This window comes from Pezoporus occidentalis, unplaced genomic scaffold, assembly GCF_034315485.1.
Source record: "Pezoporus occidentalis ecotype Australia unplaced genomic scaffold, CSIRO_AGI_Poc_V1 ctg25, whole genome shotgun sequence".
Taxonomy (NCBI): domain Eukaryota; kingdom Metazoa; phylum Chordata; class Aves; order Psittaciformes; family Psittacidae; genus Pezoporus; species Pezoporus occidentalis.
Genome location: NW_026914394.1, coordinates 7,059,744 through 7,076,490, shown reverse-complemented (window position 1 = coordinate 7,076,490; position 16,747 = coordinate 7,059,744). Strand labels below are relative to the sequence as shown.

The window sequence follows — 16,747 nt, the reverse complement described above, 5'->3', positions numbered from 1 at the left end:
CACACACCTCATCTTAAATGGGATCCAGTGAAAAAATCATCACAGACTTTTTGTCTTATGAATCATCTTCTCAAATACTAATTAAAAAATTACAATTTTTAAAGGAACATCACAGACTTTCTGAAGTTTAGCACTGTCCCAAAGACAGAACACCAGGGTAGTAAGATACACAAGCTGAATCTCTTGCCTGCCGCCCCATAACAGAGTAAGCTGTTAGACTATACTCACACTAACATTTTCAGCAATCCTTTAGCCAGTGTGGATGGGCATTTATAAAAGCTGTGATTAGTGAAGTCTGAAGGAGGAGAAAACATGCAAGAAAGAAAAACGAGCATAGACTTCTCTAAGAAGCAGTCTCTTTGAGCCAAGATGAATGAATAGGATCTTAGGATGCTGAACATTTAGCCAGACTAAGCAATTCTCATCTCAGATCTAATTTTGCACTAGAATTAAAACAGTAAAACTCTCACAAAAAGGATTTCCTGCCATCTATATCTCCAATAGTTAGCCCTGTAACTTGGCATTTGGATGAAATTGTTTGCTCACATCAGTGGTCAGTCATGCACAGTAACACCAGCTTTTGTGCTGGAGTCCTACCTTCACAGTTGACTGCCAAAGGTTGGAATTGTTTATCCACAACAACAAGGGAACATGTAGCATCAAACCCAACCCCTCGAATGTGGCTAGCATCTACTCCAGAGATGACTTTCTGTAAATATACAAAACACACACGAATACAAACATTATCCATATATATGCAGGTGCTGTGTGAACTGATGAGTACAGAAAATGAGTTACAAATTATAAGATCAAACTCTAAAAGTTCTGAGATTCAGTATTCTTTAACACCTCCAATCAAAAATACACCAAATTACCAAAACTCTTTGGTTTTCAAAACTAAATTCAAAGGTCCATGAAGTTCTTTAACAGCTTTTTAATTTTACTAGCCACAGTCCTGCACAAAAGCAGGAAGCACAAAACCATCAGAAAATAAAGCTAGCAGAAAACCAGCAATGTGAATTTTCTTGCTCTTTTAAAAGCTTGGAATTCAGCTCCAAGTGAAGCATGGGCACAGGATCAGGGTCAAGCATTCCCATCAGTTACCTCACTCAGTTCCCACTTGTGAAAGCTTTGTAGAATTGCTTTGTAATATTGCGCCACAGCTTTTTGTCTTGCAATAGCAAAGGGACCCAAAACTAAAGTTGATCAAAAGCTGTAGCAGTGATAATACCTCTGTAAGGCACACCTTTCCAAAGGCTCTGTTACCAAGAGTCTGGATAGTATACTTTCGGGAAGATTTTCCAAAACAAACAAAAAACTCACTGCCCCAAAGAGGCTGAACTTCATGGCTTCCAGCAGCACTGGAAAAAGAAACACAACACCCACATGGATTAAGTGCCAAATGAGGTTGCAAGACACCTAAAATGTAACACTATAATAAATTGTCACTTCTCAGCAACAATAAAAATATCATTATTTTAATTAATACTATAACGAAAGACTTTCACTACAGTGCCAGTCTCTTACTGGCTCTGTAACAGTATAGTTCCAAAGCCTGTATTTTATTGCTTACATATAAGAGATCGTATTTAAACAGGTTCAGAGCAAGAATAAAGCAATTCACAAGGAGAAAAATCAAGTAAGTAGAATAAAAGACTCTCTCTGCTTTAACATCAAGGTGTTCTTCCCTGTCACTCACTTCTTCCTACCCCCTCACCTCAACTCCTTCATCTCAGGGCATTTCTGCAGAGCCAAGCTCATGAATGTTTGAAAAGGCTGATCAATAACAAGGGAATGGGTGAACTGTCCACCTGCAAATTACCAAGCACATCATGAATATTTAAAAAGCCAACCTTAGAACATGGAGCAGGCCAGGGCTTTATTAAGACAGATGAAATGGTCTATATGCGCATTGCCACACAAGGTCACTCATTTACTTTTACCACCAGCACATATAGGCAGCTCTTTGGATCAGAGGGTACAAAGAGGTACAAATTTTCCCTTTTACTAAGGTTTATTTCAATTCATGGTTATGTTTGAGACTATCCACAAACATATATAATTTATTTTGGCCTTATAATACTGGATCCTCTTATAATGAGGATCACAGGTAAGAGACATTAATGGTAGGCACCATTTACAAACCGGATTACAATTTCTCTACAATAAATACTGCTTTGTGACTCCAATGGAGCACAATGCACATCTTTAAATATATGCATTACCAGGTTCTGAGCAACTTCTGCTCCTCAAAGAACTGTCTTGTGGATATAACGTACATGACAGAAACAAAACCCACAGATGTGACTCTTGCGGGCAGTGGGCAAGTACTTCACCTGAACTAACAGTGAAAAGGAAAGCCTTTCATTCCGTTTTCAGTTGTAGCACAAGCTTGTTTTACTCTGGCCTCAAGTTCCTCACCTGTATCACATTCACTGAGACTATATCAGCCATATCCTCAAGATAGCTTTAATGCACAAGGATGGTTACAAGTTATACAGTAATACAGCAAGCACAAAACTGAATATTAAATGCTAGTGACTAGAAGACCTCAAACTTTCCAAATTTGAGGAGCTACCTGCAACATATCTCCTTCATTTTCTTTTTCTTCACGTACCTTTGTGACTGAGCAGCAAGCAGCCCATATGTCCGCAGAGGATTGCTCATAGTGGTCTGGTTGGGGCTCCCAAATTTGGATTGGCTGCTCTGCATGTGCCACCACTGTCCCAAGCCCATCGACCAATGCTGCGCGAACACTTGCTGAGCCAACGTCAATTCCAACATAGTATTTTTCTGGAGTCTGTTTCTTACCATGCATTTTTAATACAACCTGTCAGGAGAAATAAAAAAGGTGTTAAAAACAGATAAAATGACTGATGATGGAAAACTGTATACAACAGGATGAGATGCTGTAGAGGCAGTTCGCTTATTTTTTTCAGTAAGTCTTCACTTGGCATTTAATTGCTTTGAGTGCTCAAGTTTTGCACTACTTGTACCTTTTTTATTCAAATGTCTGTGTGTAAGTTACATGGCACAGAAGCTCCTGAAAAGCAAACTATAAATGTGCATGAATGCAATCAAGGAAATGAGCTGTGGTCATATAGTATCATGTCTACATAAAGGGGAAAAGAGAGAAGGAGATAGGAAGGGAAAGGTACAGTTTCAAACTCAGCAGAAATCAGGAGCTGGTGCTTTACACAGAAGGGATATTTCAACCCGGAAACTCCTGGGATTTCCAGCATCAGATGCCTGCTAAGTTGAATTCACCTCTAGAAAGGACAACAAAAATCACCACAGGTATGTCGTTGCCTCAGTGCAAACAAATTACACTCCTGAAAGCAGTGAAAGGGGCGGTGCGATGGGCTCAGCTGAACCCTCACCTGAAAAGGAAGGGCAAGCCAAGAGCTGCTGCCTCCCGCACAGCCAACCAGCTCCTGAGTGGCATATTCCTGCTGAATGAGCCAGCAAGTCAGGCTGAATGTCTGCAGAACCTGAACAGTTTGCCTCCCCCAAAAAGCGGCCTGATGCTGATAATTTTATGTGGCATCTGGTACACCTTACCCAATTTGGGGGAGGGAGGAACCACATGAAGAAAAAACTGGTTCAGTTTTTAAGAGCTATCCAGCATCAATCCACACCATTGTGAAGATTCAGAAAACTATTTGCTGAAAAAGTGTCTCTGGCAACCTACAAGAACAGAGTGAGGTTAATTATTCACACTGAGTTGCTGATTTCACTATATTACGGTTAACTATCTGACATTTAATACAGCAACAAATGCACTGTACTTAATTTCTCACAGTTTGTCCCTAATTAATAGTTAACATCTACATTTTAGTCAAGCTGGGATGATACTAAGGAAGAGCTTATACAAAGTATTTGAAACATCAGACAAGTACCAAGGTTAGTGTTCATGTGAATCGTTAAGCCTCTGAAACACACAAAACTCAGCTGAGACATAGCTTCTGATTTCCAGAAAATGGATGGATCAATTATGATGTGATGAATACTCAGTATTTACACAGCATCAACATGGCTCTACCTAAAAACAGCCCACCTCTCCCAAAGAAATGACCTGCATTACTTCTGTATATGAAAGATGGGTTGGGAGGGCTATAGGCAAAGGGGGAAAGATTTGGGAAGCACTGCTTAGTAATACAATATGATTACCCACATTTCAAATTAATCCTGGGGTTATTTTTAATAACTAGAATTTAGCAGCAAACATACCAAAACCCTGATAGAAACAGCAGTGGAGCAGAAATTGGTGAAAGTCCTCTCCCTTCAGACAATACTGATCATAGAGGCACATAAATTGTACTCAACTTTGGAAGCAATGTTTTTTACTTGTTTTATTTCTACAAGGCAGAAAACCAAACCTTTCTTTCCCCACTACCAAAACATCTTGAGTGCAGGTCAACATCTATCCTTGGGTATCACTTTGAATCACAGAATCAACCAGGTTGGACTTGATGATCTTAAAGGTCTTTTCCAACTTTACCCCAGGACTGCCAAGTCCACCAGTAAACTATGTCACTAAGGGCCTCTACATGCTTTTTTACCAATTCCAGGGATAGTAATTCTACCAGTGCCCCGGGCAGACTGCTCCAATGCCTGACCACCCTTTTGGAGAAGAAATATTTCCTAATCTCCAGTGTAAACCTCCCCTGGGGCAGCTTGAGGCCGTTTCCTCTTGTCCTGCCGTTTGTTACTTGGAAGAGACTGACCCCCACCTCACTACAACCTCCTGTCAGGCAGCTGTGGAAAGCAATAAGGTCCCCCCTGAGCCTTTTCTTTTCCTGACTAAACTTCTCAGTCATTCCTCATCACACTTGTACATCAGCTCTGTTGCCCTTTTCTGGCCCTGAACATAGTATTGGCACAATATAAGTGGCTGTTCACATCTACAGTTGGCTTGTAACCACCACTATGGATGGCTTTTACAAATTTATAATCACTGAGATTTAGAGGTAGCAGGTGAAATAAAGAATTAAAGAAAGGGAGACCCTTACCTCAGAAAACTCCAAGCATCATTCCAGATAATAACTAAGCTAGGCAATAGCTGAATTACAACAAAGTTTAATTTAAAACAGCATAAGCCAACACTTTGGCTAAAGAAACCTGCCCAGCTTTCCCTCATCCTGCCCCTTAAATGGTTCATAGAAATGTGGTTAGTCTGTGGAGATGCTGCCACAACCTGTCCCATACAATCACTTTGTACTGCCTGAATCTACCATTCCATGCCTAGACACCACTGCTGGGGGCCAGGGACAATTTTTAACTTCTCTGCTTAGCATCAGCATGAAGGAGTCCTCTCCATCACTAAAGCTCCTGAGCAACCTGGTACAAACCAAAGCAGGTACCACACCACATTCTGCACCATGGCAGGGACACTAGAGGAAGTTGTACAGAGCGTTAGCTTCTAACAACATCAGAAACAAGACAAAAATCAAAGCTATAGAACATACTGCAGCACTGATGGCAATACTAGCTACTCTCTTTCAGCACACTGATTCTCCCCAGTAGCTTAGGTGCAACACACACTAATCTTGTTAAGCAAGGTCATCTGTTCAAGCAATGAGCAATCAGCTAAAAATAATGGTGTGCCATGAGCCTAACACCCAGGCATATTGGCAAGAAAGCTGGCTTTATTTTCTTGGCCCCGGCTCTATGACCTGGTCAGATTAACAAAAGCTAATGCCTCTGACAGAGAGAGGACAATTCTCCTGATATCAGTGATTAATACTGCATCTGTCAGCTGGGGATACTTACAGCACTCTGCATCTTCCTTTTAGCCCTTGGCTGTAAAAGCAGTTTTAAGACATTCTTTTCAACAGATGATGATCACTTTTTAATTCTCCTCACAGCTTAAGAGGCTGGCTGCAGATGCTGCTGGCTACTTGCAAGAAACTGTACTATGAAGAAATTGCCTAAGACTATTCCTGATACTGTCTCACGAATTTCCCTGTTTTTCCCCTATTTCGGCACTGCCTTTAGCTGCTGACTCATAAAAGATGAGAATAAACCACAAGCTGCAAAGCAGATTATTTTTTTTTTAACATAGGCAAATCTTTCTTACTTGCTTTTCACAAAATACAACTAGCAAAAGGAGTATTTTACATCCTGCCTCCTTCTCACACATACAATGTTACTCTAAATTTTTATTTCTCTTCCTTGTATGGCAGCCTTGATTTTAGCTCATTAATGTGTTTTTGCTACTTGGAGAATAAGCTTAACAGATGTTAGAGCATTAAGCTCATAGTACCTCCTACTCAGCACTTAAAATTATGGCTTTGCATTGGATTCTTCCCACAAACATTTGAAACCTGGAACCCAATAAGCCCATGTAATGTTTACTTTCCTTTTTTCCTTACTAAGCAACCAGGATGTGCATGTGCGAGTGACTGGGCAGGAAGCAGAGTTTGTTTCTATGCTCAAGCAGCACAGATCAGTTTATGTGGAGCCACTAGTTTAATTCTGTAAATCAGTGAACATAAGAAAGAGTTAAGTGACAAAGTCCAAACTATTTTAACTGGTCTTTCTCTGAGTAAAGCTCACCTAGATTTACAAAACAATAGTTTGATATCTTACCAAGAAGGGTTCAGAGTAAATATTAATCCCTTTTTTCAAGCACTTAGTTACTGAGGCTGTTCAAAGTACAGCGTCTCTGCAATACGATCTCATCTGCTGACAAAACCACGATTTGATGCCAAGGTTTCTTCTGGAATACCAATCACTTGGCATGCCACCTACTTGTCAACCAGACCCACAAAAAGTACTGTCATCTTTAGGTTGTAAGTATTACCAATTAGGGACTCTGTCCACAGGTATCTTTCCAGTACCTGAGAACTCAGCAGTGAGGTTGGTCGAAAATCTTTACCCAAAGTACTTTAATAAGAATTTAAAGAGAAATGTTACCATTCAGTTTTGTTTACAGGAGATTCCTTTGGTACAAGAGGAAGCTCCAAATCAGAAATGAAGAAACTCTTTAATGGAGTTCAGAGGTAGTAGAAGGTCCCAGCACAAACTTCTTGCTTTGGAATCTGGACACCAACTTTCATTGCCATGCACGAAAGAAAACTTTGGTCTGGATTTTGTATCTACTGGGTTCTTAGCATACAGCTTCTGCAGTCAATACAATCATGAGGAAAACAGTGAACCAGGAAAACAACTAAAATAAAAAGCCCTAAAGGTCCAGTCAGACAAGTCAATTCCTTGCACACGATATTCCTAAGACACCAAAATGTTTGATGCATATTTATGGATTTCCCGTGGTGAAGAGCAGTGGTGATAATACCTTCTACATCCCTGAAGTATATCTACCTCAGGAAGCCTGGCTTCTTGCAGCCAAGAAAAAGGCCTCCAAAGCTTCAAAGCAACTTTGCCTGTTCATTGCAGAATAAGGGCCTCACATTTACTTCTTATTTTAATTTGAAAACAGAAAGAAAGGGAGAGAGAGGGGAAAAAAAATCATTTTAAAAAGACAATTCCAGCTTGACTGTGTTAGTCCAGGACTATAACTACTAATACAGGACAAGAAGCCAAAATTCTCTCCAAGCACTAAAACAGCAAAGGTCTCTGCAAATCACAGCAGGGACAGAATGGCTTTTCAAACAAGCATTTATGATCAAAGGGCTACAGCATATGATAAATATTTATATGGCCCATTAAATAATAGTCTGTATAAATATTATTCAAAATGTGCATGCTGGAAACCACAGACTTCCCAGTTTATCCTTAAACAAATGTGCTAGTTTTCCCACATAGGCAATGAAAAAAAGGACAGGAGAAACTGTCATTTGCAAAAATTTCTTTATAAAAAAATGAAAACCCTTAACATTGCTTATTTTAATCTAAAAGGAATGACTAAGTAACCAGAGGACTGCTTCATTACAACTATTAAACTCAGTCTGTCCTACCTTGCTACAGAGTTATCAAAGTGCCCGGACATACCTTTGTTAAAGCTACAGGAGAGGAACGCTGCACACTCACATGAATGCAGGCTGGAGCTCAGCACAAGTTATTTATCAGCTGTAAGTATAGATTTTGTGGTACCGTGTTTAAATCCAAGGAATTCTGAAGGACTGGCATGTCTGTTTGAAACTTTGATCTTTGGAACGCTGCAGGCTGCCCAGACCAGGGGATCACAGATAAACAGTATGTTTTTAGTAGTGCAGCTGTGCTTTTCTATGGATTACCAAGAATAAGATTAACAAACTCAAATTAGGCTTTATAATCTTAGTGTGAAAAGATCTAAACATGTTTAACAAAAGCTCTTTTTCAATTGTAGGAGGGCAATAAAACCCAAGAAGCAGGTTTTGATATTATTGGAAATTCAGAGCTTTGTTGGCTTTCTAGAGTTTCGGTCAGCCAACAAAAGTGGTGGTGGTAGAGCAGCAATCTCTTCTTGAAGGCAGTGTGCTCCCTTTCCTCTTCCAGGTTCTTTAATTCCTGTTTGGATGTAAAAAGACAAAGGCAGCACATGTCTGCGTGGGAGAGTGGGAGCAGATGGGGAATTCAAATGCTATGTTGAAGGGCAGTACTAATATAGAATAATACCTTTAAAATGCCCAAGGGACTGTGCTATAACTATCAACAAGCATTTATTTTTCAGCTCCCCAACAGCAAACAAAACAAAAACAAGGAACAAAAGCACACCTCCTCTCCCCTTTTCCCTTTCCAAAACAGAAACACGTACATGCAGGAGATTGCTGCCTTAGGAATGTGGGGACTGTGTTAACAATAACAAAACTGGAGCAAGTTAAAAACCAAACTGGAGCAAGTTAAAAACCAAGCTGGAGAAAGTTAAAAACCAAGCTGGAGAAAGTTTGCTTCTCCATAAAAAACCCAGCGCTTCAAGGTTATTTCATTCATTCTCTGGTGAATTCTACAGAGCTTTCTCACACCTCAGAACAACAAAAAAACAGCTTCAAATACTGGAAGAGATCTCATTTTAATAGAATCAGACACCAACTCCCAGTCCCATAATACTTACATTGTTCCACAAAAACCTTCCTAACTGTTCCACCAAAACTTTTCTAATTGCCCACCCACCCCCTTACACTGTAATCCATTCTCAATAAAACCCACCACAGGGCTGAAAATATTCTACTACTTTCTAGTATCTCCTTTTCTCTCTATAAATAATTCACTATGTACTAATCTTCTGTAATGTCTCTCCATATGGGTGTTTTTTTCCCCTCTATCAGTGTCCAAGACAAAGCATTACTTCATCACTGCCTTCTGCCCTTTAATTGCAGCTTTTGTATTTTAAATACTTTCAGGCCAAACTACTTCCACCTGCTCTGAAATAAAACAAGACATATCCCAGTTTACCCTGGTGTAACTGATTAGCAAAGAAAGGAAAATGAGTAAGCAAATTATTCTAAGAAATGAGATCCAAAATTGATTTAGTTTCAGCTTCTACTGCCTACATAGCTATCACACTCATGAGCAGAAAGATGACAGCATGACCAGTGTCAACAAATATCAAGCTCCTAAATGCAGAACACAGCTGTTTTTCCCTATAATCTGCTCTAGGAGAGATCTGTACTAAAACAAAAAAATGATGCTCTCCTTCCAGTCTTGAACTTGCACTAGGGGCAGATACAGCACATAGTACTGTTGATCAAGTAAGAGCAACAGCATTCTGGACCCTGATGAAAGAGAAGAGCACGGATGCAATGGGTCAGATGAAGGGTCCAATTAGTACAGTATCCTGCCACAAACAGCAGAAGCCATAAGAAAAGCATATGCCTGCCCTTTTCATCCAGCAATACTTCCCCAAGACACCTTCTTCCTCCTGCTATCTATAGCAGAGGCACTTCCTGAGCCAGAAATTTTATCTTTAGGATTAGCAGACCTTGAAGGATTTTTCCTCCCTGAATTTGTTTGTGCTCTTTCTGAATCCAGGGAAACTTTTGAAACTAACTGCAAACTACTGTGGTAATGAGTTACAAAGTTCTGTGTAAACAATGAATGAAAAAGTCCTTTCATTTGTTCTGAGCATGCCACCTGCTAGTTTTGTTTGATGTGCCTGAGTTCCAGAGCTAGAGGAGACATTAAGCAATGGCTCCATATTTACCTTCTCCAAGCAGTCACGATTACATTGCATTCTGAATTGGCCCCAGAAGGCTCACTGCAGCTGTTTACTGACCATGGCTGATGAGCTGAACTGACAATCTTAATGTGGTCAGGTATGTCAAAAAGCATTTTTCTGCTCTCTGACTGTTCATGGATGTGGCAGTAATTAAGTACCATAACAGAGTGCAGTAGTCCAGTACTAATATGCAGCTAGTAATGACCCCAAGACTGCTTTGGGCAAGTAGAGATACTGCTCAGGGATGCCCACAGCAGAAAAATAACATGCTGGTGTCAACTGAGAGGTGCTGCTTTGGAGCACAGAGGTGGCTACGGCAGGCCAGGGATTTCAAACTTCAAGCAGTTCCCAAAACACTTGCCTTCAAAGTTGGCTAAGAGGAATTCAGGGGCTCCTCCCTTGGAGAAGACTTGGCTACTGCTCACCCTGGTTTTCTTCAGAATGAATATCAAGGCACCCACATGTTTTTTGCATGCTCTGATAGGCCCTGCATCACAACAGGCATGAGAGTAATACCGCAGTGTGCCTCGCAAAGCTGCCTGGGCAGAGACAGGCTGTGAGGCCAAAGGCAGACCAGCTCTCACTCTAAGGTTAGCAATGTGACAGTGCCTAACTGGGCTGCCCCGTTTGCTCCCCGGCCTGTAACTGTGCTGCACAAAAGGAACCAGGTCAGCTCCCTGCTCCACTGTTCACCTAACACCAGGAACAGCAGGAAACAGCTGCAGAGAGGAGCTCTCAGGAAAAAGGAAGGCTGAGCAAAGAGCCACAAAATGAGAAGACACAATCTACTAGGGAAACCCAACAGCTCCAATTCCCGCCGGGGCTCTCTTGGCTCTGCTTGGACTGGACCATCACCTCAACAGCAGGGTCTGATGATGCATTCATTGAAGGCAGTGGCAAAACTCCCAGCCATATTAGCAGTTCAGAATTAAACTCTTGACACTTGTGAACATCGCAGGTGCACTCACACGTCTGCAGCATTTTGAATGCTTGCCATAACCCACAATTTGTCAAACAGAGGAAACATTCATCAGTTTATGCCAAGACACAATTCTCACGCTGGAAAACCTAAGGAATTAAGAGGGTATGTAGCAGCACCCTTTCTTCTCCACACCCTGAAAACAGCAACTGATAGAATTCACGTACACCAACCTATTTAGGTCCATTCCCTCCTCTGCAGCTGCGTGCATCCCTAAAGGCTGTGCTAATGATCTGGCAGACAGACATGTCCCAAATGACACTGCAGAATGCTTGAAGCTCTGAAAGGAGACACTATCTTGTTTACATTGCCTGTGAGGGGGAAAAAAATGCCATCTGATTATTACATAAATTCTAGCTGTAACAGCTTCATGACTAGTTGAAAGGAGGTAACAGGCTCCAAAATGACAGATGGACCCAAGTGGTTGGATACATCAGCTTCTTAACCTAATGCTAAGGAAGATCTTTCTTATTCCAATGTCTTTATCACTTTAACCTATCCCATGCTGGACAGAAAGAATAATTTCTACTCATTGCCAGTAAAACAGAGTCAGATTCCTCTACTGTGACTTTTGTATTTTTTTCATTTTCTTCTAGGCTATAATGGCATTGGAGAAACAAAGACAATAAGCCAACAAAACACACAAAAAAGAAGCATACAGTAAACACACCCCTAGCGCAATGATGTTAATTCACAAAATATCTGTCTAAACTATAAAACACAACTTGGAGTAGAATGCAATTTGAAAGGCTCAACTGCAGTTCATGTAACCATACACACACCAGCTTTAAACTGCATTCCTGGAGCAAACCGGCCTCGGCATCAGGAGCTTCAGGTTGGAGAACATACTCTTACCTGGCACCCTGGGTAAATAAAGCCATTCTGCTACTGTGGACACCAAATTCACCAGCTGAAGTTAATGCTGATAACTCTTAATTGCATCTGTAGATTCCAGTGCTACATCAAGGTTGAATTTGGCACTAGCTGTGGGATTACGTATCAGCAGATCAGTATAAAAATAATTTGTTCTGAGTTCACAGTTTTATGAAATGACAAAACATCAAAATTAGCATTCTGGCTGAAATCCACTGCATTTCCCATCAAGGCTTACACATTTAAGCAACATCTGAACCAACTGTCTATAATTACTCCTGGCAGATACTGGAACACTTAGGCCAGCAGTAGAGGCCATGGCGAAATCAATTTTTAAAGACAAGCTGTAAACCACTTCTTTCAAGATGCTCAGCCCAGAGCAAATGTGTCCATAAGCCAAATCCACGGTTTACTATACAGTATTTGTTCACTCTTGCATAGTAAAAGCATGAGAAGAATGACAGCCCTGAGTAATCTGTCATTTTAAAATTAAACATTTATTTGGGCTGCAATTACAAAAACACTAGCCCTGCAGTTGCTGTCACAAGCACTTAAGGGGAAGTGAGGTTTCACATTAGTTTAGGTTAAAAGAAACACAACTTCTGCACCAAAATCAGATATCCAGATAGATCATACATGGGTAACCTGTCTATATCCCCTTCTTTACAGTGAAAGAAGAACCACATCTGTTCATCTGAACCCAGTGAGTCCTCTTCCTTCTCCCTGAATACACAGCTGTGGGGAGTATGTTGGTTGGTTGTTTTTATCAATGTAAAATCTGCCTTCTTAATGATCCTATCAGTCTCCCAATTGCAAACTCCCACAACGACAAGCCTGAAAGGGTATCAGGCCAACACCTCCCTCTAAGTTCCCTTCAATGACTTTCTCAAAACATCTCAGAAGTCAAGAGCTTGTAAATTTGCTTGCCTCCAACAGCTGAAGGTCACAAATTCTGTTTCATGCTCAGTCTGAGTACTTTCCCTGTCACACATAGAAATACAGAGGGAAACTCAAGGGGCAGCTCAAGACACCAGCCAGAAAGTATTAACAAGAGGCAAGCAACCAGGCAATGCTGACCACAAATTTCCCTTTGAAAATGAAGCTCAGAAAAACATTTCTACCAAGGCTATGCCACTACCCGTGATTTTGCACATCTTTGATATTCTAGTTGCAGGTACCAGGGAAGACTTTCAATGTGAGTCATTTGAAAAGCCCAAGATACAAACCAGGAACACACAGGAGAGCTACTGTGATCCTCTACTGTAAATCTACGAGTTCTCAGGAAACATAAATCTCCAACAGAATCAAAAGAATGCTTAAAGGAAGAATGGCTTAAGAAAAGAAAGACTTGTGAGGAAGTACAAGAAAGAAAATCAGTAAGAGCCCATATTTAGAAGAGGACAACTTTTTTTTTTTTTTTCAAAAAAAAAACCCAACATTTTAAAATGATAATTTAGCTGAGGACTGTTAGAAACACTGGACAGAGTAACAAAAGTGGCTAAGAATTCCCATAAAAACCTATCAGCATAGTACTAGTTTATTTAGTCTCTCCTGACACTATAAATTTCTTTCTGCTTGATCCTTTCAGCTGGGAACAGCTGTCACTACAAGAACCCAATTCCCCCATTTTCCTCTTTCATCCTATCCCATCCCAGTAAAATTTTGTTACCATATACCAGCACATATTCCTGAAGGGGGGAGTTATTATTTAAAGACACTTTACAATTTCAGTATGCTTTTGTACTATATTTAAGTACATTTAGAAAAAAGTTAATTTCAATAAATTAACGGTCTTCCAGGATGAGGAAATACGTAAGGACAAAAAATAAGACCACCTTCACAGTAATGTGTCTGTTTATTACTTTCTAAGAACCTCAGAGACAAGAGCCCTCTCTTCTCCTTTCCCTAAATCTCTCTCTTAAGTGTCCTCCAGAGAAGAAGCACTGATGCTAAACTTACTAAACTAGCTAACAAGTCCCAGGCACCTCAGTTAGAGAAAAAATCTGCAAAGTCACCAGTTCCTAACCGGCCCAAAGCACGTCACTAGTGAGGAATACAGCTGGTATGGTGAGCCTAGCACGAGTAAATTCCACCAGGTTACTAGGATGGGCTCTATGCCAGCCCACAAGCCTTACGAGAACTCAGGAACAAGTGCCATGCAAAGGAGATGGTGCTGCGAAGGTGTGAGAAAGCAGAGCTGCAATACAAGGAAAGAGGGAGTGGTAGAAGAGAGCAATGAGAAGACACCAGTGCCAGCAATACCTGTGCCACAGATACAAGCCTGGAAACTACCAATTTGAGTAATGGCAAGATACATTTAAGGAAATCTCCCAGCGACCTGGAGGATTAAGAAAGTATTTAAGTGATGTACATGTCCCATCTGCCTATGCTGAATGCTGCCATTTAAAAAGGCATCTGAGAACCATAGAATGGTTTGGGTTGGAAAGGGCCTTAATATCATTCAGTTCCAACCCCCTGGCACGGGCAGGGACAACAAGGAAAATGGTGACTCCTCTGCCATGGTCCACAGGAGGAGGCACTGGGAAGAAGCTATGTGCTTTACCCTTTCTGAAACCTTATGAGCCTCCCGGGGCGCTGCGCTACCTGGAGCCTCTCAGGGCTGTGACAAAGGGCAGACCAGTTCTCATTAAATTTAGGCCTTATATATAGGCTGTGCTGTGGCGAAACATCAGCAAAAGCGAACTTCAGGAAGCCAGGCGGGGAGAATTGACAATAAATCCTGTAATACCCCACTAGCAACGCAACAACAGGCTCTGAAACCCATTCGGGCCAATTTAATCACGCAGCCAACGCGCGGCCTGCGGGTGCAGCGAGCGGGGCTCCCTGAGGAGAAACCCGGGGGAGCGGGGAGCGCGTTTACTTCAAAACCACCGCAATCGCGACGGCGCTCCCCAGCCAGCAGCACCTCACGAACGGGAGCGGCGTTCTCCGAATGCCACCGCCTTCTGCTTTGAGCGTTGAGGGCCGGGCCGGGTGCCGTTAACGGCCGCAACGGCCGGCGGCGGCGCTGAGGGAGCGCGCGCAGCGCTGAGGGGCGGCACCAGGCTTGAAACGGGAAGCGGCGGGGGGAGTCTCGGCCGGGTCCTGGCGAGCGGCAGTCACTTACTTGTCCGACCTGAAACACTACAATGGCAGCGCAGGGAGCGGGCTACACAAACCGCGCTTTTCCTGACAGGGCGATTTCCTGACCGCCGGCCGCTGCCGGGAAACCCGCCGCGCTCCCCCCCCCCCACGTCCTCCTCCTCCTCCTCCTCCTCCTGGTCGCGCTTGCGCTGCCGTCCCCCCTTGGTGGAGCGGAGAAGGGGAGGCGGGAGCCGGGCCGGGCCTCCCCCGCTCGCCTTTGAAGGCTGCGCCGGCCGGTGCCGGCATCTGGTTTGCATTTGGGGGCCCGCGAGCGGAGCTCGCCCCGAGCGCTGTGGAAGGGCTCTGCTGTGTGTTAGGCGTAGCTGTCACGCCGAAGGCTTGCCCTGGAAAGCCGAGCGCGCACTTGTCCCTGTCAGGAATTCAAGTGATACGAGTGGTTTTGCCTCGGAAAGGGAATCGTATTTCTCCTTTATTTCAAAGCGACTAGAACAGAACCAAGGGGGTGGATGGGGGGTGGACTCTTTGTTGCTAAATCGTATTTCTCAGCCGAAGGCCTGCTGCCCTTCAGGAGTGCAGAACAGAAATAGTGGGGGTTGCAAGAAGCCCCCCTGAGTGCCAGGGGAAGAATAAATAGAGGGAAACAAGCAGAAGGGTATGTCTGGAGTGAGGACACCCCCCACCTTGACCCATAAGTATATAATCGCTATCTACATAAATGACTGCAAGCCATGGGTTGGACGTTCTGCTTGGGGTTACGCTGCTTGAGAGGTTTACCTGTAAAGCTGGAGTATTCCTGATGTGAGGAATGAAGAGATTTGCTTAACATAAAGGGACAGCAGGACCCCCTCCATGCACCCCTTGAACCCACAGGCCAGCAGTGGCAGAGCACTCCTGCAGTGGACAGGCTCAGATCCCACCACATCCCTCCATGACCCATTTAGGGAGGAGCACATGGAAACCCTCACATTACCATCATGTCCAAAGCGCTCCTAGGGAGCCAACAGGGATTTTTCCCGTTATCCCCCATATATTCTCCAGCAGGAAATCTTGTAGCAAAATTAAAGCTCCCTTGCAACATTTCCAGAGTTTCCCCACTTGGGCCCAGGCAGAAACAGTGCAGGAGCAACCTTGCTCAGGGAAAGATGAGTGTTGTCTCGTGGTTGGAGCACAGGGTTCGTGGTCAGGAGCTGTGGGTTCTCATTCCAGCTTTGCCACTGAATCATTCTGAGAGCTTCGCTGGCCACTTTGTATTAGAAGCAGTTAGTAATTTTCCGTAGGGATGATTTTCTGATGGAAAACACTTCTACAAAACCAAAATCTGGGTGAAAATCAACTTTCCATTGGGAATACCTTGCATCTAGGCAGGGTGGGAAAGGACATTAGACCCAAACTGAATCATTTGGTGTTTTCTCGCATTAATCCGCATGTTTTGCACTGAATAGATAGATCTTCTTAAGAAATACCACCCCCCTGACTGGAATTCCAAGTCAGCTCCATGCACAGTGGGAGTGTGTGCTCTCATGCTCTGCTCTGCTCCCCGGGAGGTCTGCACCTCCTCTCGTGGGATGCCGATTTCTCTCTTGTGAGACGTGCACATCCCAGTCTGAGTCAGACCAGTCCAGGCATGCGGGCACCTGGCCCATGGGAACAAATTGTAGTGTAAGGCTACCACCCTGACCAAGGAAGTACAC

General features: G+C 42.9%; 1 protein-coding gene across 17 annotated transcripts in view; it reads right to left on the bottom strand.

The window, feature by feature from the left end:
• FGGY (FGGY carbohydrate kinase domain containing) overlaps window positions 1-16,747 on the bottom strand; it is a 448,818-nt gene that overhangs the window by 127,896 nt on the left and 304,175 nt on the right. For 14 of the 17 annotated variants that reach the window (XR_009965693.1, XR_009965694.1, XM_062623156.1 and 11 more), the window contains 2 exons: window positions 2,618-2,830; window positions 598-709 (listed from right to left, as the gene is read on the bottom strand). Coding sequence is in view for 15 of the 17 variants with exons in the window: in XM_062623150.1 (XP_062479134.1) it covers window positions 598-709; window positions 2,618-2,830 (325 nt within the window). In the remaining 2 variants the exon portion in view is untranslated. Of the gene's footprint in view, window positions 1-597; window positions 710-2,617; window positions 2,831-6,918; window positions 7,072-7,953; window positions 8,231-15,078; window positions 15,216-16,747 lie in introns of those variants that run through there. The other 3 variants (XM_062623155.1, XM_062623154.1, XM_062623153.1) reach the window with 3 other exon arrangements.